General features: G+C 46.7%; 1 protein-coding gene across 2 annotated transcripts in view; it reads right to left on the bottom strand.

Moving 5' to 3' along the window:
- The window catches only part of LOC147618775 (uncharacterized), a 38925-nt gene extending 20176 nt beyond the window's left edge, over nt 1–18749 (bottom strand). The window contains exon 1 of one of the 2 annotated variants that reach the window (XR_015261960.1): nt 15892–18736. Coding sequence is in view for 1 of the 2 variants with exons in the window: in XM_086773816.1 (XP_086629942.1) it covers nt 15892–18564 (2673 nt within the window). In the remaining variant the exon portion in view is untranslated. Of the gene's footprint in view, nt 1–15891 lie in introns of both variants that reach the window. The other variant, XM_086773816.1, reaches the window with a different exon arrangement.
- Nucleotides 18750–24616: the final 5867 nt, after the last annotated feature.

Genomic DNA, 24616 nt, shown 5'->3' with positions numbered 1-24616 from the left:
GCTGTGCCTGGAGGAATCCATCTAAAACCGGGGTCCGGGCTCCATGCCGGAGTGGGAGCACTACTGATCCAAAAGGCCACTGTCTTGCGCCAATTGATCAATGCTCCCGAAGCTGCACTAAAAACCTGGAGCGACTGCTCAGCCCGCATAAGATTGGCCTCTTGGCCATGCAAAAATAAGCCCGTGTCGTCTGCAAACTCAGCATCAAGCAAATCCTCCCCCCGGACTGGGAGCTGAAGTCCTCTCAAACCAACCTCCTCTGCCGTCAAATACATACTCATAGCCTCCTCAAAGAAGAGAAAAAGGAAAGGGGCGAGAGGACACCCCTGACGGACTGATCTGGTCAGCTCAAAACTCGGCCCCCGTCCTCCTGCAATCAGCACCTGGCTGCGAGCTGTGGAATACAGAGCTGCCACCCCTCTGATCCATCCTGGCTCAAAGCCCAGGCGAAGCATAGTGCCCTCTAAGAATCCCCAATCAACTCTATCGTATGCCTTCTCAAAATCGAGAAGCATCACGACCAAGTCCTCGCCAAGAAATCTAGCTCGGGCCGTCGCCTCCCAGAAAGTAAAGATGTTGTCAAGGATACTGCGCTCCTTCACAAATCCTGTCTGAGTAGCATGAATCAACTCCCCCAGGAAGGGCTGGATCCTCAAACTCAAGGCCTTTGCTAAGACCTTGTAGACAGTATTGAGAATCGTAATAGGCCTCCAATGCCGGATGTCATCTGATACTCCCTCCCCCTTGGGGATAAGATAGATCAAGCCCTCTGAAAAGCTCTGCGGCATCACCCCAGTGTCCAAAACATGCTGAAAGCCCCTGCGGAGGCCTGGCCCCAAAAGGTCCCAATAGCGCATAAAAAAGGCCGGCGTCAGTCCGTCCTCCCCTGGGCAACTATGTCGCGGCAGGACCCTCAAGGCCTCGGCAAGCTCAATCTCTGACAGAGGCGCACCTAGAACTGTACGCATATGGTCTGTGACCCTCCTCTGCACATGGGCCCACACAGTCTGTCTGCAAACATCTCGATCCTCAGTGGCTGGCTCCGCTGAAAGCAGGTCACTATAAAATGCAGTGGCAATGGCTCTGATCTCCCCGAGCTCAGTAGCTACCGATCCATCCGGTCTACCAAGCTGGCGGACTCCTGCTCGCGCATGACGGGGTCCAGTGATCTCAAAAAACTCCCCAGTCACTCTATCACCAAGCTGCGTCCACTGAGAGGCCTGACGACGATAGTAAAACTCATGTCTCTGCTCCTCTACCTCTCTAACCTCCTGGCGTGCCTGGCTCAGCTGGGACGCCACCCACTCACATGCAGGCTGCTGCTCCTGAAGGCGCTGTAGCGAAGCAAGGCTGCGTCTCAGCCGTTGCTCCCGCTCGCGAATCTCTCCCAGTCGTGTCAAAGCTGCAGCGTGTAGAAAAGAGCTAAGATCAATGAGTCCCTGGGCACACTGGCCCGCTGCATCCTGGTCAGAGCACTGACTATCATGCCAGATCCTCTCAATGTCCTCAGCGAGACTGGGATCTGCAAGTACCCTCTCTGGGATGCTCAACTGCAAGCTGGGCTCCCGTGTCCCCTCCTCCAATGTCAATATAACTGGCGCATGATCTGAAAATGAGGTGCCAGCGAGAATGCCGACGGAGCCCCCTCGCTCCCCTAACCAATCGCCCACATAAAAGCGATCAATCCGTGATAGATTAGTCCCTCCCTGCCGGCGATCCGACCGAGAGAAACTAAGACTGTCCTGAGACCGGGAGAAAGCCCCATGCTGCCATGCATCAGTGATCCTCAGTGACATGCAAAACCGGTCCCAAGCTGCAAGCTCCGTGCCGTGCACTGTAACATGACTGCCTCCCACCCTATCTGCCGGGTCCTCAAGCATGTTGAAGTCTCCCCCAACACACCAATGTGCGGCCTCTGGCAATGCATCTGTAACCTGAGTCCAGAACTCTGCTCTGGCACTAGCATGATTGGGCGCATAGATGTTGAGCACACCCAATAGCTCATCATGCATCCTCAGAATGACATAATGTGCTCTACCAGGCACAATGATCCCTCGATCCACAATGGCCTGCCGCCATACATCTGCAATAACCATGCATACTCCTCCCTGTCCACCCAAAGGACCAAACCCTGCAGACCAAAAAGTGTCCCATCTACCAGGCATCACCGAACCATATCTCCGGATCCTGCTCTCACCCAAGTGGTGCTCCTGCATCATCAAAATGTCAATGCTACCACCAACCAGGCATCTCTGAAGCTCCTGCCTCAAGCAACCTCGATAGCGTATAAAGTGTGCTCCGCCAAGGCCCTGTACATTCCATGAGATGATCCTCATGGATGCCCTGCTGAGGTGGATGCTGTCTCAGCCGTACGGCGGGCCTTCGCAAGCGGCTTGGATGGAGAGTAGTCCCCATCCGAACGGCTGCGAATCTGCCCACCCGGTGTACTGCAAGAATCCCGGATCAGGCGCCAGTGGCTGTGGTCCATGGCGACTGCCTCCTGCTCTGACAGAGAAACCTCGTGTATACTCACATATCCAGGGTCGCGTGCCAAGTCTGCCACTATGCGCACGACCAAATGCCGAATCCCTGAGGTATCCACACTCCCGGGATCCAAGAAAAAATGAGCCAACTCCCAAAGTCGGCCTATCACATCTGTCACCTCCAGATCGCTCATGTGGTGAGAAAACTCAACTGCCTGAGTCTTCAAAGTGCTGAGAGCGAGCTCTAGAGTCCACTCCCGGTCACAAGGTCCACATAGAGGGAACGAGAAGGCCACCGCTGAGTCTAGTGCCTCCTCCCCGCGGGCCGGAGGTATCACTACATGAACTCGAATGGGTGCTGGCTCATGGGGGCCCTCTGCTCCAAAAAGCCGTGTGAAGGTATAATCAAAGGCCTCCGAGCGCTGTCTAATGCCAAGGCGACTCAGCCGACTGTGGATAGATGAAATCCGTGAGGCCCTAATCGGCATAGGTCTCCTCTGTGATGCTCGAGCGAGGTCAGTGCTCAGCGCTCTCCGGACAACAGGTGAGCGCCAGGGAACTGCCAGGGCCTCCTGGGAAGGTGAGGCGGGCGGAGGGGGAGGAGGGGGAGGCGAGGGAGGTGGAGAGGGAGCTGCTGCCGAAACCGGAGCGGGGGCGGGAGGAGGCGATGGTGGAAGCGAGGCGGTGGGAGGGGACGGGGATGGGGGGGGTGAAGGAGGGGGAGCTGGCATCTCCTGGTCCTCGGTCGCTGCTGCAAGGGTCTCCTCCTGAAGGGGAGCAAAGCTGTTCCTCACGGGAACCCAGTGAGGCTGAGACTGTGGCTGCTGCTGCAGCAGTCTCTAGGCGTGCTGCTGTGGCTGTCTCCCTCGGCGGCGCCCCTGTCCAGGCTGCCACTCCGAGGTCTCTGTGGCCTGAGCAGGTGTCCCGGAGGCAGCCTGCCGAGCCGAATCTCTGGGCGGGCCATCAGTAGCCTGCTGCTGTGGTGAGGGTCGAGGTCTCTTGCGAGGGCAGGCCTTGGCCAGATGACCGACCTGCCTGCAAATGAAGCACTGGTTCGGGAGCCCCGAGAACTCCACTCTCTGATCTATCCACCCCCCCCTATCCTAGGTAGCTGAATGACCTTAGGAAGGGAGGAGATGTCAGACACCAACACTCTGACCGAAGGTAGCCCAGCTGCTCTGGCCACCATAGAAGCTACTGAGGGGCCCGTCTCTAGTACCGAGCCCACCAATGCTCCGAGTCTGGAGAGGAGCGGAAGATACTCCCGGCGGAGACCAGGGAAACAAACTGTAACATGGAAGAGGCGCTCTCCCTGCTCCGCCGCTGCTGGGTCAAATCCATGCTGCCAAGGTCTGAAGAAAGCCCGAGCACCCCTGATGTCAAGGGGACTCATGGCAAGGACCTTGGCAACGCTCTGGGCGGCCTCGAACTCGATCTGATAATGTCCCCGGCCCAGAAGCTGTACATCCAGGATCTTGCCCACATCTGCAAGAAGGCGGGCCTGAAGAAGATCCCTGATCTCCCCTCTGCTGGGGCGAGTGCCGACTATACGGCAGATGGTGGAATGAGCCTGGAGGCGTTCCACCTCTGCGGTGAGGCTCGCTTCCTCTTCTGGCAAAAGAGAAAGCCTGATGGGGGTGTCCTCAGGGGCGGGCGAGGGGGCTGCGGATGAGTCCCTCTGAGGCGGGGCGGGAGGAGCCTCCATCAGAGTCTAAAGCTGCGGCGAAGGCGAGGCGAAGGTGGGAACCTGCTGGAACCGAGTTGCACACAGAGAGGCGGAATACGGAGCGAAAAATGAAAACAAAACCCCCAGGGGACGGAAGCAAAAGGAGGGAGGGGGGAGAAGACGAAGGAGATCAAACCTAAAAAAAAAGGGGGGGGGGGGGGCAGGGGCTGCGCGCAAGAGGGATGGGAGGAAAAAGCGAACTGGCGTAGGGGGGGGAATGAGTCGCTGCAGAGAGGAGGAGGGCGCGAAGACAAGGGGGGGGAGGCGTAAGGGAGAGGAAGGCGGCGAGCAGAGCCATGGGCAGCAGCGAAGGCAGGCGGAAGGGGGGGGCGCAGCAGCGAATGCAGACGGGGGGGCTAAACGAAAGGCGGCGGGGGTCAATGAAGGCGGCGGGCAATGCAGGGAAGGCGGAGAAGGAAGAAGCGAGGGGGCGAGCAGGCAGGGAAGGCGATGGGCGCAGTGCAACAACGCGAGCAGGGAGAGGGGGCGGGAGCTTCAGCGAGCCGAGTTCATGGGTATACCAATACTCGGAGGTAGCTTTAACTGCATAGACACCTCATTAATCTTTTTCCTGATGGGAAAAGGTCCGAAGCTCCTGAAATACAACTTTGAGCATCGCTTGCCCACCTATTTCAACCTTTGCTTCATAATCCGAAGATAAACCCAATCCCCTTCCGAAAACTTCAAATCCCTTCGGTCTTTATTGGCCTGTCGAGTGTAGGCCTCTTGCGCTTTAGCCAACCTGTCTTTAACCGACTCTAAAATCTCCTGGTAAGATTCCGTCACTCTGTTCGCTTCAGGTACTGAAGACGAGGTCCTGGTCAACAACGACTGGAAGGGTCTTCCAAATGCTGCCTCATATGGAGTCCTACCAATAGCTGAAGAAAAAGAATCATTCAAAATAGCTTGAACTAAAGGCATATAAGATTCCCACTTACCTTGCAGATCGTGGACATAACACTTCAGCACATCAAAGGCCAACTGGTTGTATATCTCTGTCTGGCCACCCGTCTGTGGGTGGAATGCACTGGAAAAATTCAACTTAGTACCAAAGTTATCAAACAATCCCCTCCAAAAATGACTGGTAAACTTGGCATCGCGGTCTGACACTATGGTCCTAGGAATCCCGCCAATCGGGTACCAATGCCAAATGAACAATTGGGTAACATTCTCAGCGGTCACATTAGCCCTGCAAGGAATAAGCATAACAAATTTGCTAAATCTATCAGCAATAGTTATGCACTGCGTATTACGCTTACTCAGGCTGGGAGGCAAATTCGTGACAAAGTCCATCGAAATATCTTGGAAAGGATCCTCACGAATTGGCAAGGGTTGTAACAACCCTATCTTCTTTCCACGAGGAGCTTTCACCTTTTGACAAATATCACAACGTTGTACATATGTAAACACATCTCGCCTCATCTTTGGCCAATAATATTGCCGTTCCAATTTCTCCATAGTCGAATTCATGCCCCTATGACCACCAGTAATGGCGTCATGGGTTATCATGGAGAAGAGCTACCCTGAACAACTTCATGACACCATAGTCACAGGGGAGGGCGGGGACGGAGCCTAGGAACGCTGGGACACCGAAACGGGACGGCGCAGGGACGGGGACGGACGGGGACGGACGGACGTCCCCCGACGGACGTTTCAAACCGGGGACGACGACGGGGACGGCGCAGAAACGGGGACGGCTGTCGGGGACAGCAGAGAGCCGTTGCGCCTGCGCCCGTTTTTGGCCGTTGCGCCTGCCTGCCGCCTGCCTGCCCCTTCCTAGCCGTTTATGGCTGTTGGGTCTGGGCTCTTCTAGCCGTTTATGGCTGTTGGGCTTGGCCCTTGGCTCTTTGAGGCTTGGCCCTCTCTCTCTCTCTTGCCCTTGAGGCTTTCCTCTCTCTCTCTCTTGCCTATCTATATAAGAGCCCACCTCTACAAGGCTACAAGCACACACAAGTTCATAACTCTCAAGGCTCATTGCTCAAGCTTTCAAGGCTCAAGCTTCTTGAATCTTCTCTCTTCCAACTTCCAAGTTCCAAGCTCTAGGGCCTAGGCTCTCACCTCTCCCTCAAGCCTCTTGAGTCTTGACTCTTCGAGTCTTCCAACTTCCAAGCCTCTAGGCTCTCTCTCTCTCTCTCTCTCTCTCTCTCTCTCTCTCTCATTCCTCAAGGCTCAAGAGTCGAGCCATCTTCAACCATGGCATCCTCCTCACGTGCCGGGGCTTCTCGTAGAAGGACAACGGGATGGACATGATGGGAGGAGGTAAACTACACCACATCCGTTCATGGAGGCGGTTCTCGGCCATGGGTATGCATGCTTTGCCCGTACCGGCGAACGGGTGGCGCCGACAAAGTGCGAGCCCACCTCTTGCATGAGAGTGGGCATGAGGTGAGGTTTTGCACGAATGTCACGCCCCAAAAGAGACGGGAACTTCTTGACAAGCTTAGCGTCTACGAAGCGGTCGAAGCGACAAGAAGGACACCACGAGTAGCCGTGGATCCCGCGACGATGGGGAGAGGAACTCAAGCCTCTACCATGGAGTCATGTGGTGGATCGGGATCATGCACACCATCACCTTCACCATCAAGTCGGAATGTTACTCCATCCACGACACCGGCACCCTCCATCTCCACGGCCTCTCAATCATTACGTGGCCCACGGCGACAATCTATACTTGGGGAGAATTGGAACCCCAAGTTGAAGGAGGAGGTGGATATGGCGGTGGCCCGCTTCTTCTTCCACGACCACATTGCCTTTCAAGCGGCTAGGTAAGTGCAATCGATCATTGCCAATTCATCATTCATGTTTTCATCATCCTAGTCCCCTTCTCATTAGTAAATTACTTTCTTGAATAGGTCGGAATACTTCAAGGTCATGGTTAAGAAGATTGGGGAGTATGGCTCAACCTATACGCCCCCCTCATCCGAGAGCTTGCGCACTACATTGCTCGACAAGGAGAAGCGCATTGTAGAGCAAGCGGCTGACAACACAAAGCGGCAATGGGAGAGGAACGGAGTCTCCCTCATTGTGGATGGATGGAGTGACACCCGCAAGAGGAGTATTCACGGCATGGTTGCATATTCCCGCGGACTCATCTCATGATGCATCCGGCACTGGGAAGAGAGCGGATGTACTTGCGGCGAAGTGGGCTACCACCATGGAGATCGTTGGCCCCGAGCATGTAGTGGGCTTTGTTGCGGATGGGGAGCCTTCCAATAGGGCGGCGGGAGCTATTCTCCAAAGTATGTATGGACATGTCACGGTGTCCTTTTGTATGGCTCATTGCCTAAACAACCTCCTCAAGGACATCGGGGCATTACCATGGATCAGCCCGCTCATTGAGGAGGCCAACACCATGGTCTCCTTTGTCCTCAACCACCAAAGACTTCAGCATGAGTTCAACAAGAGGTCCTGTCTCTCTCTCCTCAAATATTCCGACACCCGGTTTGCCTACAACTTTCTCATGTTGGGCCGGTTGAAGGATTGTAGTGGTGCTTTGAGGGGGCTTTTCCTTAGCGACGAGTTTGTCGCCATGCAAGAGTCCCATACAAACACTGGCCAAGAGTGTAGGCTACGGGCGGATGACGCCTCTTGGTGGGAGCGTGTGAAGACCACAGATGCTATGGTGAGGCCCATAGTCCACCTGTTGAGGATTGTAGACGCTATGCAGCCATGCATAGGCAAGGTCTACGAGGCCATGGATCGCATGATAGAGAAGTTGAAAGACTTCGTGCCTGACGAAGACAGATACGAGGAGATCCATGCCTTGTGTCTAGGAAGGTGGAATTCCTACTACTCTCCATTGCATGCAGCAACTTATGTGGTGGACCCAGAATTCCAAGGCAACAAGCAGGAGAGCGATCGGGAGGTGAGCGCTGGATGGAGGATCATCTTGGATCGTCTTGTGCCTAATGCATCGGTTAGGCGCAAGATCAGGGACCAGCTTTCGATGTACAGGTCATTTCATGGCTCCTATGGCTGTCATGATGCACAGGTTGACCGCTCCAAAGTTGGTGCTGCTCTATGGTGGGAGGACTTTGGTTCAGATGGACCGGAGCTGCAGCAGCTTGCCATCCGCATACTTAGCCAGGCCGTCAGCTCCTCTTGCTTGGAGCAACTTTGGAGTACCTACAGCCCCATTGCCTCTAGGAAGAGGAACCGACTCGGAGTAGAGCGTGCCAATGACCTTGTCTTCGTCAGCGCGAACTTGCGAATGCTTTGCAAGAGCGTGACCAAGAAGGCAGATTCCTTCACCGAGTGGGAGATGAGTCAACAAGAAGAGCAACGGGAGGATGAGGTGCAGGAGCAGCATGCCAGTGAGGATGAGACTGAGGATGAGCTTGATGCTTCTTTGGCACAAGCTACCCATGACCATGAGGCGAGCACTTCACGTGGATGATCATTCATGGATCATGATTCATGGTCGGCTATCTTTAATTTTGCCCACGACTGAATATTCAATATTAATGCTGAATAAAATACTATAAATGCTGCGCATCTCTTCCTGGCTGGCTGAGCATCAAGCACATGATTCAATAAAGGGCTGGGCACAGTTTGTAGACTGTTTGGGTATTGGGCAGCCTGTATGGGCTGCCCCATACATGCCCTTACAGCCATAACTAGGCTGTACAGCCTGTAGGCTTCCCCTAGCCTGCCCTTAGGGCTGTCCTACAGCCCCTCCATGGCTGGTGGGTTCAGCCAGGGCCTTCCTGGCCCTCATGGGGGTGGTTTCACACCATCCCCATGCCCACACTAAGACTTGGGGTAGCCCTATGGGCTAGCCCCTTGTTCTAAAAGCAAACCCTCACTAACTACACAGTGATCTGGCATCCGGTACCATACCAGATACACAATCACTGTCATCATTCCAAAGGGAGACTCACAGCGCGGACTGGCACTGTTTCATGTGCAAGACAGTGCACACCTGACCTTGGACTCCTGTGCAGGACAATGCACACCTGACCTTGGACGACTGAGATGGATCCCTGGCTAACTCATCCCGGACTGGGCTCACATGGGACCAGTTTACCATCCCAGGTCCTGCACCTTCTGTACAGATATGTCTACGTGGCATCCAAGTGCGGGATGCACGTGACATTACGCTAGATCTAGACGATGCCAAGTGCACAATGGAGTGACCGTCGGCACCGCTAGAGCCGGATCTTCCAGCAATTTGGTTGTATGATCGTGTACCTTCCAGAAAGGCCAACCCAGTGGCCAATGCTTTGAGCAGGAAGGGAACCGTGACTTTGATTCAGACGACTAGACTCAACCTTGCTGGCACGGGACTAGATGACATGAAGCACATGCACGCGGATTCTGAGGAATTCGGCACACACTGGGAACAAGCATTGGATGCCACAGGGACCATGTCACTTTTTGATACACGATGGTTGGCTTTTCTACAAAGGCCGACAGTGTGTCATGAAGTCGGTACAAGACAGCCCTTCTCCATGACGCCCATGATCAAGTACCTTCCAGGAAAGGCTAACCCAGTGGCCGATGCTTTGAGCAAGAAGGGAACCGTGACCTTGATTTAGACTGCTAGACTCAACCTTGCTGGTACGGGGCATGAATTCGACTCCGGAGAAGTTAGAAAGGCAATATTATTGGCCAAGAATGAGGCAAGATTTCTCTGCACATGTGCAACAGTGTGACGTTTGTCAGAAAGTGAAAGCTCCTCGTGGAAAGAAGATAGGATCGCTACAACCATCACCAATTCCCAAAGGACCTTTCAAAGATATATCGATGGACTTTATTATGAACCTGCCTCCCAGTCCAGGTAAGCGTAATACTCAGTGCTTGACTATTGTCGATAGATTTAGCAAATTTGTTATGCTAGGCCAATGTGACCACCAAAGATGTTGCCCATTTGTTCATTTGGCATTGGTACTCAATTGGCAGGATCCCTACGACCATAGTGTCAGACCAAGATGCCAAGTTTACCAGACATTTTTGGAGAGCATTGTTTGATAAATTTGGTACTAAATTGAATTTTTCCAATGCATTTCACCCACAGACTGATGGCCAGACATAAATCTACAACCAGTTGGCCTTTGATGTGCTGAAGTGTCATGTCCGCGATCAGCAATGTAAGTGGAAATCGTATTTGCCTTTCGTTCAAGTTGTTTTGAATGATTCCTTTTCTTCAGCTATTGGCAGGAATCCATATGAGGCAGCGTTTGGAAGACCATTCTAGTCGCTATTGACCAGAACCTTGTCTTCAGTACCCTAAGCAAACAGAATGACAGAGTCTTACCACGAGATTTTGGAGTCGATGAAGGAAAAGTTGGCTAAAGCGCAAGAGGCCTACACTCGACAGGCTGACAAAGACCGAAGGGATGTGAAGTTCTCGGAAGGAGATTGGGTTTATCTTCGGATAATGAAGTAAAGATTGAAACATGTGGACAAGCGATACCCAAAGTTATCGTTCAAGAGCTTCGGAGCTTTTCCTATCCAGAGAAAGATTAACGACGTTTCAATGAAGTTGAAGCTACCTCCGAGCTAGACTATGCATGATGTGTTCCATGTCAGTTGGCTAAAACCATATGCAAGTCCAATCCCTTTAGAATTGAAAGACGAAGCAGAACCACGGATAGTTGATGAGGCTGAAGTAATGGTTCAAGAACAGATCCTTTTGCACCGCTTCAAGCATGGCTCCAGCTGAAGACAAAGACAGTTCCTCACAAAGTTTCAAGACTTGAGGGACCTATGGCTTGACAAAGAGATCTTTGAAGGCTATCCAACTTTATTGACGGACTATTTAGAGGCTATGCAGCTTTCGTCAAATTAAGCGATGTCACGTGCATCCCGTGCTTGGATGCCACGTAGACATATCTGAACAAGAAGGTGCAGGACCTGGAGTGGAAATTGGTCCCATGTGAGCCCAGTCGGGACGAGTCAGCCACGGATCCACTCTACGCGTCCAAGCTCAGGTGTGCATTGTCCTGCACATAAGCAATGCCAGTCTCCCTCTGGAATGATGTCAAACGATCTGTGTATCTAGTTTGCAACTGGATGCCAGACGTCTGTAGATGCATGTAGGTTTGCATGTAGAGAAGGGGCCAACCTATAGGGCTAGGGCTACCCTAGAGCAGAGCCTAAGGATCTTGCTATGGGCATGGGGCAGCTTATAGCCACCCCAAGGGGCCAGGAGGGCCCCATGCTGTGCCCACCAGCCCTAGCATGGGCTGGGCAGGCTGTTGGCCAGCCCTAGGGGCCTTGGCCAGACGGCCGACAGGGCCCAGACAATCGGTTGTGTGTGGGGCAGCACCACACCTATTGCGATTGGTTGCCAGCAGCCTGGACACCCAGCCAGGGCATACGCAGGCTGGACAGCCTTAAGACACTGTGAAAACGATGGTTTTTTTCAGCATTTAATGCTATCTTGTGCTGGTCGTGAGCTTTTTCATCAGGCCGACTCCAGTAGAGCTGGCCGACCAGCAACCTGAGAGGGTATAAAAGCCTAGCCAAGAATTCAGTAGGATCATCTCAGTATTCACAAAGGGTTGCCGCGTTCCAAGGGCCAGGACAGCCAAGGGGAGTGCTCCAACCAAGGTGAAGATTGCAGGTCAAGATTCAGTCTTTATTTTCAGATTTACATCATTCTAATAAAGCAAATACACCATTCGTGGTAGGGGCCCTACAGAGGGTATTTGGGACCCAATACTGTGTCCTCTTCTCCCTCTCTCTCTCTCTCTCTCTCTCTCTCTCTCTCTCTCTATTCTCTACACATCTTCTACAGTTTTGTGTGTTATATTCGTCATGAATGATTGCTGAATTCTAGTTACCAATTCGACCACGAAGCTTCCGCATGTTACAAAGGCGGCAAGCAAAGAGTCAAGTGTGCACATGTACATGGGTACGTGGACTGTAGAGAGCTGTTAGAACACACCGCCAAGGATAAGAAAGCACAAGTTGCTATTTTTGATGCAGTTTCTAAAACCAAAGGCATGCGTGCTATTTTTTTAGAAAAAACTTCTAAATAGAGCAGGTTTTGCCACTTTTGGGGTTCTAGAAGGGAAGTGCCTATTTTTTTATAGAAAAAAGCAACATGGACGTTTTTTCTTTTTTCTTTTTTCTTTTTTAAGCTAGAGCTTGACTCCTTTGTTCAAGCATGGGACAAAAGTGCTAGGAGGCAAATTTTGCAACCCCCCTCTTGTACACGGGAACAAGGGTAATTTTTCCCCGCTGCTATTTTCAGATTTTCACGCGTAAAGTGTGTTTGTTCCTCTAGCTTTTTTGTGGTTTCCAAAATCAGCATGTACTTCATTATGACGTAGCAACATAAGGATCAATTTTGAGAATAAGATAGGCACTTGGGTTCGGCAATTGTGGTCACAACAGGAGCACTTGTTTACTATGGCACCTGCATCAATGGGGAAGGTCACGATGGGAGCACTTGTTTACTATGGCACCTTCTTTCACCTCTCAAGCATCAATGGGGAAGCTTGGTTTGCTATCCTACTCCACCAAACCCTTACCTCATTGTGCAGATGGAGACACACACCTTGGAGACATATACATTGGTGTCCCATCTGGTACACAATATCTAACTGATTATTATTCTAGATAGTTAAGTGGGTCCAACTTTGGTGGATGATTTTCTTTGGCTAAAATCCATGACCTGTAGAGAAGAATCTATTGTAGAGACCATTGACTTGGGAGACCACAGAGCCTTCTTTGGCTAGTCTTGCCAAGGTAACCAAATGCCAAAATCCTTGGTACCTTTCAAGTACTGCAACACACAGAGTGCTACCTGCCAACGAACATCCAAAGGTGCCTACATGAAAGCACTGAGATTTCCCACCACAAATGCACAATCAAGTTCCACTCCATAGGGGAGAGAATGATTCTAATAATGAGCACACTCTTCCTTTGACACTTTGGTGTACTGGCCGACTACTGGTCGGCCAGTATTATATGCTTTAAATGCCCCTTTTCAGCGCTGCTGCCCGACTGGTGGTCTTCTTCGATCCTTAGTCGCTACTGCCGCCTTGTCCTCTGGAACGCCTGTAGCCACCTTGCCCCCTCTGGTACAGCCGACAACACCAAGTCATGTAGCCGACAGGGTTTTTCCCCTTGCTCATCATGCGCCGGCTCTTGCCTTCCTCTGGTTCAGCCGACCAATGCTGGTTCGGCCGACCCCATGTCCTGGCTCCTAACGCATGGTCATGAAGCTCCTCTAGGCCTTGCTCTGAATCCACCTTTGTCCTCTTGTGCTCCTAGTTGGTTCATAGTCTTTATTTGGCTGCCTCCTCTGGATCAGCACTTGAGAAGGTACATGGCATTGATCATGCACATGACACTACCGGATTAGGCCACTAATCTCGAGGATTAGCACTAGGTACACACTTCCTCTCCTTAGACATTTTCATTCTTGGAAACAAAATTTGTCTAAGAAAGAAAACTGGAAACCTATGTTGTAAACTAGCAACTGTCTCCCAAGTCGAGTCCTCCTTTGTCCTATCTTTCCACTTAATTTAATACTCAAGGATCAACTTGCCTTTCCCTGAATTCAGTCACCGTTATTGTTAATTTGGAACATAAGACAAGTCCTCAACCTCAACATTGCTCAGACAAAGGTTGCCCTCAATAAGGAATTTGAGATGACAGATCTTGGGTTGCTTCACTTCTTTCTTGGTGGATTGGAGATTTTTCAGTGCTCAGATGGCATATCCATTTCTCAACAGCGGTATGTTATAGAGCTACTAGAGGCTTTCAGGATGACAGATTGTAAGCCCATCACTTCCCCCATGGATCTCGACATCAAACTCTCCTCTTTTGGATCCGATCCAATTGCACATACACTTCTATATGGGAAACTGGTTGGTTCCTTGGTTTGGTTGCTTATTTGTAAGATTAAAATAAAATGCTATTACTTTTAGGATTTAAATAATACACCAAGGATAATACTAGTCATTTTTATATCTACACATATACTTTGTATCCAAACTTAGATTACTCAACATTGAGTGATGTACCATAATGAATTAGGAACCATATTACATGCCAAGACTTTCACATAAGGGTCAAACTTGAGTTTGAGCCTCACTTACAAGGGCAAAGTAAAGATCGCTCAACTTGAGATTGTGCCTTGTGTTAGAAGACATCCCCAAGGTTGGACATAAGTGGAGGTACAGCTCAAACTTAATTTTGAGCCTCACCGCTACACTAGGATATGGAGTAAGTGTAATTTCTTAATAGTGAGTGTGCATCATCATTTGTATTAGGCTCAAACTTAATTTTGAGCCTCGTTGCTACACTAGGATATGGAGTAATTTCTTAATAGTAAGTGTGCATCATCATTTGTACCAGACGTTGGCATGAAATAAAGGATAAGTAGAATAGAAATATTCACTTTAATAGAAAAATGTTAAAAGTGAAAAAGCCAATGTATTAATCAAAAGACTAAGGACATGGGGTCGGCCGAACAAGCACTGGTCGGCCGAACCAGAGGAAGACAAGAGCTGGCACATGATGAGCAAGGGGAAAAACCCTGTCGGCTACATGACTTGGTGTTGTCCGCTGTACCAGAGGGGGCAAGGCGGCTGCAGGCGCTCCAGAGGACAAGGTGGCAGTGGCGACTAAGGATCGAAGAAGACCACCAGTCGGGCAGCGCTGAAAAGGGGCATTTAAAGCATATAAGACTGGCAGACCAGCAGTCGGCCAGTACACCAAAGTGTCCAAGACTACTATAAAAGGAAGAGTGCTCATTATTAGAATCATTCTCTCCCCTATGGAGTGGATCAAGTATTAGGCTAGATTTTGGTGATGTTCACCTTTTATAAGGCAACCTCTCGCTGTAGAACTAGAGTACCCTTTTTGTACTATATGAAATATACTAAATTTCCAGCACATCTCTCTCTCTCTACTCTCTCTCTATACCTGCGTTTTGCATCAGCATGTTGCCAAGAGTGTTTAGGGCTGAAAGAAGACTCCCAGAGCTTCCGCGTGTTACAGGTAGGGTCCCTAGGATCAAGAGAAAGCAGTCTAATACAAATGGCTAAGGTTAGGGAAGCTCTGGAGATTAGTGGCCTAATCCAGTAGGGTTAGGGAAGCCCTGGGATCATGAGAAAGCATGCTAATATGAGTGGCTAAGGTTATTATTAATAAATCCATGTGTACTCGCTATTTATAACATGATGGTTATTTATAGCAATAGTGGGCACTATGTGAGTGAAACATGGGTTATTATTGTCATAAGCTCACTATTGGGCAAAGTTCGACCAAGACTCCGGCCACATATATGGTAGAGCATAGATCGGCATGCCAAAGGCCTCTATGGGGTAGATTGTGGATCTATGGAGTCGTACCTTAGCCCCTGTCTCAAGGGTGGTTCAAAGCATAGAACCTATGGTTGGGAGGTAAGCTAGCCTGCACCCCTCTTAGGGGATTTGTACTAATCAGTTGTGTTTTGTGTTTAGGAGATCCATGGGGTTGTAACATATCCCTACTATGAACATATACACCAAAACCCTTATTAACCAAAGGGCAGTCTGAACAAGGCAATGCAAGCATTACATGCCAAATTCTAATGCAATGTACAAGCATTGAATGGCAACGAAAACTTCCACCAAGCCAAGCATCTATCATCCCGACCATTAGTACGTATTACAAACAGACCACTAACTAAAAGCACAAGAATTGTACAGCACTCTACAAATGTATAGCAAGATAGCAAACCTGCTCAATGCGATGCCATGCAAGTTTTTGAGCTGGTAATCTGCACGAAAGAACAGCTCTGCCATCTGTCAGGGCTCTGCCCTGGACTTCAGCAATGACTATGGTACCTATGTCAACCATTTCATCACAATAAGAACCATCATTAACAGCTTTGTCTTCCACCAGCAAACTTCTCCCATGGGGCACAACAAAGTCTTCAATTGTTGGACTGCTGCCATCAGTTGGAGGAATTTTAAAAAAGATGTTGTCAACAATCTGAGGATATGCTTGGAAGTCCCTCAGAGACATCAGTGCAGGCAGCTCAGCCCCAATTTCTAGATCCAATTCCTGATCATTAGCAAAAGTAACTACACCTAAGATGATATCCCCTTCCCTTGGCTCGTAAAACTGAGACTTTGGCACCGCATCCCCAGAGCTACCCGGGGCTTTCATGACAGTGGCAGGACTGGAAAGAATTGGGCTTTCCGGCTTGGCAGCCATCACTCCATTCACCTGGTCAACACGCAAATCAGATGTCTCACCCGTCCATGCATTCTGCCCTAAGGTTTCTCCATTTCCAGAAAACAATGGCTTATTGTCCACTGTCCTTTCAGCAGGCCTGGTTTGTGGAGACAAAGATCGGCTATCGTCCCTATTTGTATCCATAGGCCTGAATTGAGGAAACGAGGGTCTGTTGCTGTCCCTAATTTCTTCCAGAGGCCGAGATTGAGAAAACAAGGGCCTGCTGCTGCTGTCCAGCATTTCTTCAACTGGCCTAGTTTGTTCAAATGAAGTCCTGCTGTCACTGGTTGTTTCAACTGGCCTGGTTTGCGGGAACAGTGACCTGCTACTACCCCCACTGGTCCCTTCTAAAGATCTAGCTTGAGAGGAAATAGACTGACTGCTGTCCCTTCTTTCTTCCACAGACCTCGTCTGGGGTGCCAATGGCCTGGTTTCTTCCACATGCCTCGTTTGTGGAATCAATGGCCTGACATCCCTCGTTTCTTCAAATGGGGGACTTTTGGAGACCAAAGGCCTGCTGTCTTTAAAATCTTCAAATGGCCTCCTGCTGTCTCTAATTTCCTCAACTGGCCTGGTTTGAGAAAATGAAGGCCTACTACTGTTCCTGGTTTCATCCATAGGCCTGTTCTGAGAAGTCAAGGGCCAGCTGCTTTCCCTGACTTCTTCCTCATCCCTTGTTTGTGGACTTAACGGCCTAGAGCTGTCCTTGATCTCCTCTGCAGACCTGGTTTGAGAGAACAAAGATCTGTTAGTGTCCCTGGTGTCTTCAAATGACCTTGTTGAGGGAGACAAAGGCCTGCTGCTCATGGTTTCTATGGCTGTCCTTGACTGAGGAGATAAAGGCATGCTGCTCATGGTTTCTATGGCTGTCCTTGACTGAGGAGATAAAGGCATGTTGTTGTCCCTTAGTTCTTCAGTGAGCCCGGTTAGAGTGGAAAAGGGCCTACTACTGTCTTTGATTTCTTCCAGGTTCCTGGTTTGAGGTGGATAATGCATACTGCTTCCCCTTGGCTGTTCTATCACCCTAGTTTGGGGAGACAAAGGTGTGTCACTGTCCGTGATCTCATCTGTGGTCCTTGCTGTGGGGGACAAAGGATCGTGGGAGTCTTCCACTGTCCTGGTTTGATTAAACAATGGCCTGCTACTGCTCGAGGTCTGTTCTACTGTGCTGATCGTTGATGAGAAGGGAGTCGTTTGTTCCTCTAAGCACTCCACACTTCTAGCACTCTGCTCATTACTTACTTCGGAGGGCCGGGTTTGAGGAAAAGATGGGGTTACATCAATGGGCATGCCTTGAGGAATGAAAGGCCTGCTGCTGGCATCAGGTAACAAAGGGGTACTGCTGCTAGTGTCCCCAGCAGCTCCTTGCACTGGGTCAGTCTGGGGAAGCAAAGGCTTTTTTTCAGCAGCTGGCTGTGTGATGGCTGACTGTTCCACATGCTGAGATTGGGAGAACAAGGGTCTGTTATCAGGAAAAAGAGGCCTATTTTCTCTAGCAGATCGCACAGGCCTGCTCTGAGAAAAGAGAGGCTTTTGGGGGGTTTTCTCAGCGTTAGCCTCATCTTCAGCCCTCTTGGCATTGAGAGTGTCCAGGAACTGCAGCAAGCTGCTGGTAGGCTTTTCCTGTTTAGGGATGTAGTCTTCACCAACAATCTCACCATAGTAATCTTCAAAGGGGCCACCAAAGGGGATACGTGGAGGGGGAGGGGGTTCAAAGCCTTCCATGGAGTTGGAGGCATAAATTTCGAAGTCAAGGTCGGACGGACCAGGGCCATTGCAAGCGGAGCCATTGGAGTACGGCAGGGAGGGCGGGGCGGTGCTTCCATTTGAGCGGTACCGTGTATCTAAAATGTCTGGGAAGAACTGTGGGTCGCTTACCTTTGTGCCGGCGTCCACAGCGGTGTCAACGCGCCCAGGATAGTTCTCATACGCCACCACCACCACCATAGAGCTAGTAGAAGAAGCGGCGCAGCTGGTAGAAGAAGCGGCAAGCTTTCCCAAACGGAAAGAAAAGTTGGCCCAGAGACCCCGATCCCTCGTGCACCGCAAAGAGGATAGATGCCTCGTGTTCCTTCTGAGCAGGCCCCAACAGCAAGTCCTGTCTTGGGAGGACGGTGATGGATAGAGTAGATGTGAGGTGTAAACTGGACGCAGCATGTAATAGGACGCCATGTCCACACACCCAGAGCAATGCTCCGATGTGTGTGAGAGAGAGAGAGAGAGAGAGAGTGAGGGGGGTCTTCGTTCGTTCTGGCAACGGATTGAGAGATGTCTCGTGGTGGCGATTGCAGAATTGGTGAGGAGTTGTCCTAAGGTTTAACCTTGGTGTGAGAAGAGTAATAATAATTAATTGAGGCGAATCGAATTTTACACGACTTCAATGTTTTAAGTCACCAACACGCTTTTTAGGAGGCCGTATTTGACCTTATCCTTGTGTAGGGTTTTTTAATCTTAATTTTTGTTGTGGAGATATTTTGGTCAAATCTTTTATAATTTAAAATTCCAACACATGTACTGTAATGGTCAATCTTTTAGTCCTACGGTGGCAGGACAATGGTCAGGGGTCGGCGTTCGCTCTCCGCCTCGTTTGTTTCGGGATACTTTTTCCGTTAGTTGACCATGTTTCCAGCTAACGTTTCTTGTCATTGCAAATGACTCCCTATTCAATCAAGGTATGAATAAATCCATGTGTTTGCGTGCTCATTTGGGCACGAAGTGAATTCTAACGCTAATTTAAAATCCCAACACATGTATTGTAATGTGCATGCTCATTGTAAATCTCTCTTTCTCTTTCTTTGTGGCATATGCATCTCTCTCTCTCTCTCTCTCTCTCTCTTTGTAATAGAAGATATATTACCAAAATTACTATACAAATGGCCACATAGCCGCCATGTGATGTACTAGCTTTTTACTCCGAACCACAAGTGTATAGATTCTCAGAGTACATGTGATCTACTAGCTTTCCCTCACTAATTACTCCGAACCACAAGTGTAGCTCAGAGTACCCTCATCCAATATATAGCCCTCTCTCTCTCTCTCTCTCTCTCTCTCTCTCTCTCTCTCTATGTGTGTGTGTGTATATATCCAGCCCAAAAACTTTGAGTAGGAGAGACAACGAGGCCATGTGGTCACACCTCTCTCGTTGTCCATTTCTTAATGTCAAAATTAACTTATATACAAATAACTAGCTTTTATACAAGGCCTGATAAAACTAAAAATAGTCCATTGACACTAGTTCTAGTCTTAAGCAACTTTGTACATGAAGTTTGTCACTTCCCCATTCAACTATAAGCTCAAGGTAAGGCCGCTTTATAAAGTCCAGCAACAACATACAAAAGATGGGTTTCTGCTACACATGGATAAGATGGAAAAACGCCTCAGGTTAAGCACGAGAAATCATGTTAATTGTTAACCTATAAAGAAGTGGTTATAACAATGCTCCTAGAGTAAAAGTTCCTTAATCTACAGTTAACCACTAACCTATTAAGCAGTGGTTATAATAATGCCCCTGGTAAAAGTTCCTTACCCTATTTTGGGCTAGGAAATCTATTGGCACTAATGGTTATCTTAGTGGAGGGAGCATGAGGCAAAAGCTTTGAGAATCTTTGATTCCACACTTGGGGATTTCTTTAATTATAGCATTAGGACATGATATGTCATGAATTTTATAGCATCTACATGTCAAGATTTTTATACCATTGTCTTAACTATAGACATTCTATGGTAGTGTGATTTTGGTACCATACCAAGTTGCATCTAGGGTATAAATGCCAGTGACCATAGTAATCTCATAGTTTTCATGTTGTGTTGACCCAATATATTCAGCAAGCTATCTGCAAGCTTATCAATGCTCATCTCACTAACTAGGAAACCTTTGTTCTCTAGATTCACCCCTTTTGAGGTGGATGATTTTAAAGAAGGTTTGGAAGGTTCTTCTTAATTGAGGTTATATATCTATTTAATTGAGCTCCGTATTTCTCCACTTTTCTTAATTGAGGTTATATATCTATTTATTTGAGCTCCATATTTCTCCACTTTTGAGGGTGGATATTAAGATCTATAAATTAACTTTTTGAACCAAGATAAGTGATTTAAACCAAACCAATGCCCATCCTTGCCTTTAAGAAAAAGGCCAAAGGAAATGGTCTTTGTTTAATCATCACTCTTCCAAATGCTTTATAAAGTTGATTCAACAATTCCAAGTATTGAAGTAGGTCACCATTCTCATTGTATTGAAGTAGGTCACCATTCTCATCATATTTTATCATTAGCTTAGAAATATAAACATGCATCAATTGGCTTTGATCGAGATCTTTCAATTGCAATTGGTGCAATTGGCATGGCCATCCCTTTCCCATTTCCCTTCCTACCCTTGTTATATTGCTAAGGTGGGAAAATGAAAAGTTAAGGTTGCACACGATGCCATGTCCCTCTATTTGCATGTGAAAGTAGAGTTATGTTACAAGTTGGGTCTATTGGGGGCTACCAATTTCCAAGCCAAAATCCTCAAGCTCCAAGCTTGGTGAACGGGTGAAGTATAAACTGATGCTTTCTTTCTTAGAAAGAGGTGAGGTAGAAATTGATGCTTGGTGAAGGGGTGAGGTACAAATTAATGCTTTCTTTCTTAGAAACATGGTCAAAACATAGAAAATCTTTTAGCACAAAGTCTTTAGATTTAAGTATTCTCTTCATAGTTGATTGAGTATGATGGCTTCACCACCTTTTCCAAAGTTCACATTTATATTGAAGGACTAATGCTTTGTATCGTATCAAAAACCTTTACTTTACCTTACTTGTAAGATTCCTCCCCCAACCCCCTTTTTGATGTCCAGCATATTCCCCTGTAATCAATTCCCTTTTCTGAAATATAAGAGATCTTGTTTCTGCTTGTTTTGGCATAGAGAGAGAAAATATTCTAGAGAGAGAATATTCAGATTTTGAATATTTTTGGATAGAAAAATATCTCATATAATTAAGATGAATTTCCCTGAAACAGAAATTCAAAAAGAATTTTCCAATGTGCAATTGGAATTAATTGGAAATAGGTATAAAGAACCTTAGTCTAAAGGTCTAGATTTTCAGAAATCTTTGGATTATGGTCCAATTAAGGTTCCTATGGGCCAATAGCATCAATCCATGTGTAGGGAGGAGATAAATCCAATTTGTAAAAGAAGATACCCAAAAATGAGTAAATGCTCACATAAGATGAAGAGTTGAATATGTACAAGGTTTATTAGTGAAAAACTATGAGTAATATAAAAAAAATGAGATATTTTGGGTATAATGATTCCATTTTGACACATATGTAAGGAAGGGGAATTCTTTAAAGGAGGTGCATATTTCACATGCTTGAATGAGTTTTAAACTCATAAAAATTGAGATATTTCATCTCTCCTCTCTCCTCATTCAAGTCTAGTTCCAATAAGTTAGCTTAACTGACCTAAAAATGGTCAAAAAGTGACCAAACTAACTTGGAAAATTCTAGAATCAGTTTGTTTGGTTAGGAGCTCAATTTTTCCTATAAATAGCAGCCTCCCCCTTGTTGAAAAATATAGTGTCTTATGCATTGTTACTCTACCCCACCTAAGCCAAGAACTATGAATTCTTTAATGATTCACTAGTTTTTGACACTTCTCTCTTTCTTCAATCCCCATTGGTGGCTCCATCAACATACTAAACCAATTGATTGGTTGGGGGCCTCTACCGTGAACAAAGAATCAAGCAAATTGTAAGGTAAGTATGGTGAATTTTGATCTTTTCTATAATTTCTCAATGTTTCTCTCTTCTCAACCCCTCTCAAGCTTGAGAAGTTTAATTGGTATGATTTTTGAATGCTATTGAAGTTAATTGATTAATGATAGTAAAGAATTACATAAATTTCTATTTATGTTTAATTCTAATGGTTTTTTTTCTCTCTCTCACTTAAGAAATGGTCATACTCATGACCCATTCTCAATCCAAATAATGAAGCTTTTCATAAAGCTTTTTCTTAATCCAAGATTAATCTATGCTTGAGAACAAATTAATAGTTTTTTTTATCTATGCTTTTAGTTTATGATTATTTTTTATTTAATCCATTAAGGGTTAATGATCCAATTAGGGATCATTCTAATCATTTCCTTAAGATAAGCCTTATCTTTTAAAAATAATTGAGATTTATCAGTTATAGTAGCGGAGCTATGGTAAAATTTTATAAAAATTTACACATAAAATAATTTCATTCAAAGCATGAAAAGAGGATTTCCTACCATATTCTAGAAATTATCATCCTAGATTAATTGAAAGAATTTCATAATAATCATGGAAAAATTAAATTTTTTATATTATGCATAAAAGATAAATATTTTATTATAAAAGTGTTACTTTTAACATAATTGAATTTCATGAATAGAGGTATGCATAAAAGATGAATATTTTATTATAAAAGTATTACTTTTAGCATAATTGAATTTCATGCATAGAGGTATGCATAAAAGATAAATATTTTATTATAAAAGTGTTACTTTTAGCATAATTGAATTTCATGCATAGAGGTATGCATAAAAGATGAATATTTTATTATTTTATTATAAAATTATAAAGAAAAAAAATGATTATTTTATTATAAAAATGTTATTTTCATCATATTGAATTTCGTGCATATAGATAAAAAAAATAAATTATTATTTTATTATAAAAGTATTATTAAAAAAATGATTATTTTATTATAAAAATGTTATTTTCATCATATTGCATTTCGTGCATAGAAATTAAAAAAATAAAATTATTATTTTATTATAAAAATATTACCAAAAAAAAGATTATTTTATTGTAAAAGTGTTACTTTTATCACAATTGAAATTCTTGCATAGAGGTATGCATAAAAGATGAGTTAAGATGTGTATGGGATGAGGTAAGAAGTGTCTGACGGGATAAAATACTTATGGGATGAGTTAAGATGTGATAAGATGTGTATGGGATGAGATAAGAAGTGTATGTGATGGGATAAGATGTATATGAGATGAGTTAGGATGTGATAAGATGAGTTAGGATGTGATAAGATGTATATGAGATGAGTTAGGATGTGATAAGATGAGTTAGGATGTGATAAGATGTATATGATATGAGTTAGGATGTGATAAGATGAGTTAGGATATGATAAGGGGTGTACGAGATGTGATAAGATGTGATAAGATACATATGAGATAAGTTAGGATGTGATAAGAAGAGTTAAGATGTGATAAGATGTGTATGGGATGAGATAAGAAGTGTATGTAATGAGATAAGATGAATATGGGTTGTGATAGGGTGAGAATGGATGTGATGAAAAAGAATAGATGAGAAGGCGTATGGGGTTATATGAATGGGAATGAGGAAATGGATGTATGTATGTGGATGTATGGATGTATGCATGTAGATGTGGATGTATGCATGTGGATGTGTATGTATGGATGTATGTATGTGGATGTGGATGTATAAATAAGGATGTGAAAATGGATGTATGCATGGATGTGCATGAAGAATAATGAAGGTGAATGTGTATGGAAAATAATGTGTCGTTGATATGAATGAATGGATGAGAATGAGTACATATGAAGGGAATGTGGAATAAGTAATGTGGATTGAGGAGGGATAATGTGGAAAGACGGAATTCGATATAGAAACTGTATTTTGTGACTATTTGTAAATGCTGTTAGTAAATGACTGTTTTATGTCAAGAATGCTGGGAAAGCATTTTGACCATCTTGTGATTAAGGTCATGGAGACCTAACTGATAAAGTTACAACTGCTGACGGAGAGTCAATGGAGGATGTTTCGCGTAGCAAGGTCGGCCGAGGTCTTGACCAGCCTCGGTTCGATTAAAATGGTGAGCTTCCGGTACGGTGGATGAGGGGCCAAGGAAGCGGCCTATGAGTGAAGCGCTAGGTTACCTGCGAAGGATCCTAGAGGGTGCTGACCATACGGTGCTCGGGCTCTGGGTCGCCCAGGATACCCACGCGTGCGTCGAGAAAGATATTGGAACAAGGAGTAAGAGTTGTTTTCTGAAACCGGGCATGGATCTAGTTGACTGACCTTGCTGGTCCTCAACGGATGAGTCCATGGCTCTTTTTATATGGATCTGTTGGTTGATCTTGCTAATCTTCAACGAGAGTCCATCTTGATAAGTGATTATATTGCCGAGTATTATGGGCTAGGAACTATAGAAACGGCCCCTGAGAGTGGACAGGTGGTGAGCGTTCTAGTT

The sequence above is a fragment of the Cibotium barometz genome, chromosome 34 (genome assembly GCF_041138505.1).
Source record: "Cibotium barometz isolate CiBa-2024 chromosome 34, ASM4113850v1, whole genome shotgun sequence".
Taxonomy (NCBI): domain Eukaryota; kingdom Viridiplantae; phylum Streptophyta; class Polypodiopsida; order Cyatheales; family Cibotiaceae; genus Cibotium; species Cibotium barometz.
Note: the sequence above shows the minus strand (reverse complement) of the source record. Positions and strands in the feature narration are given on the sequence as shown.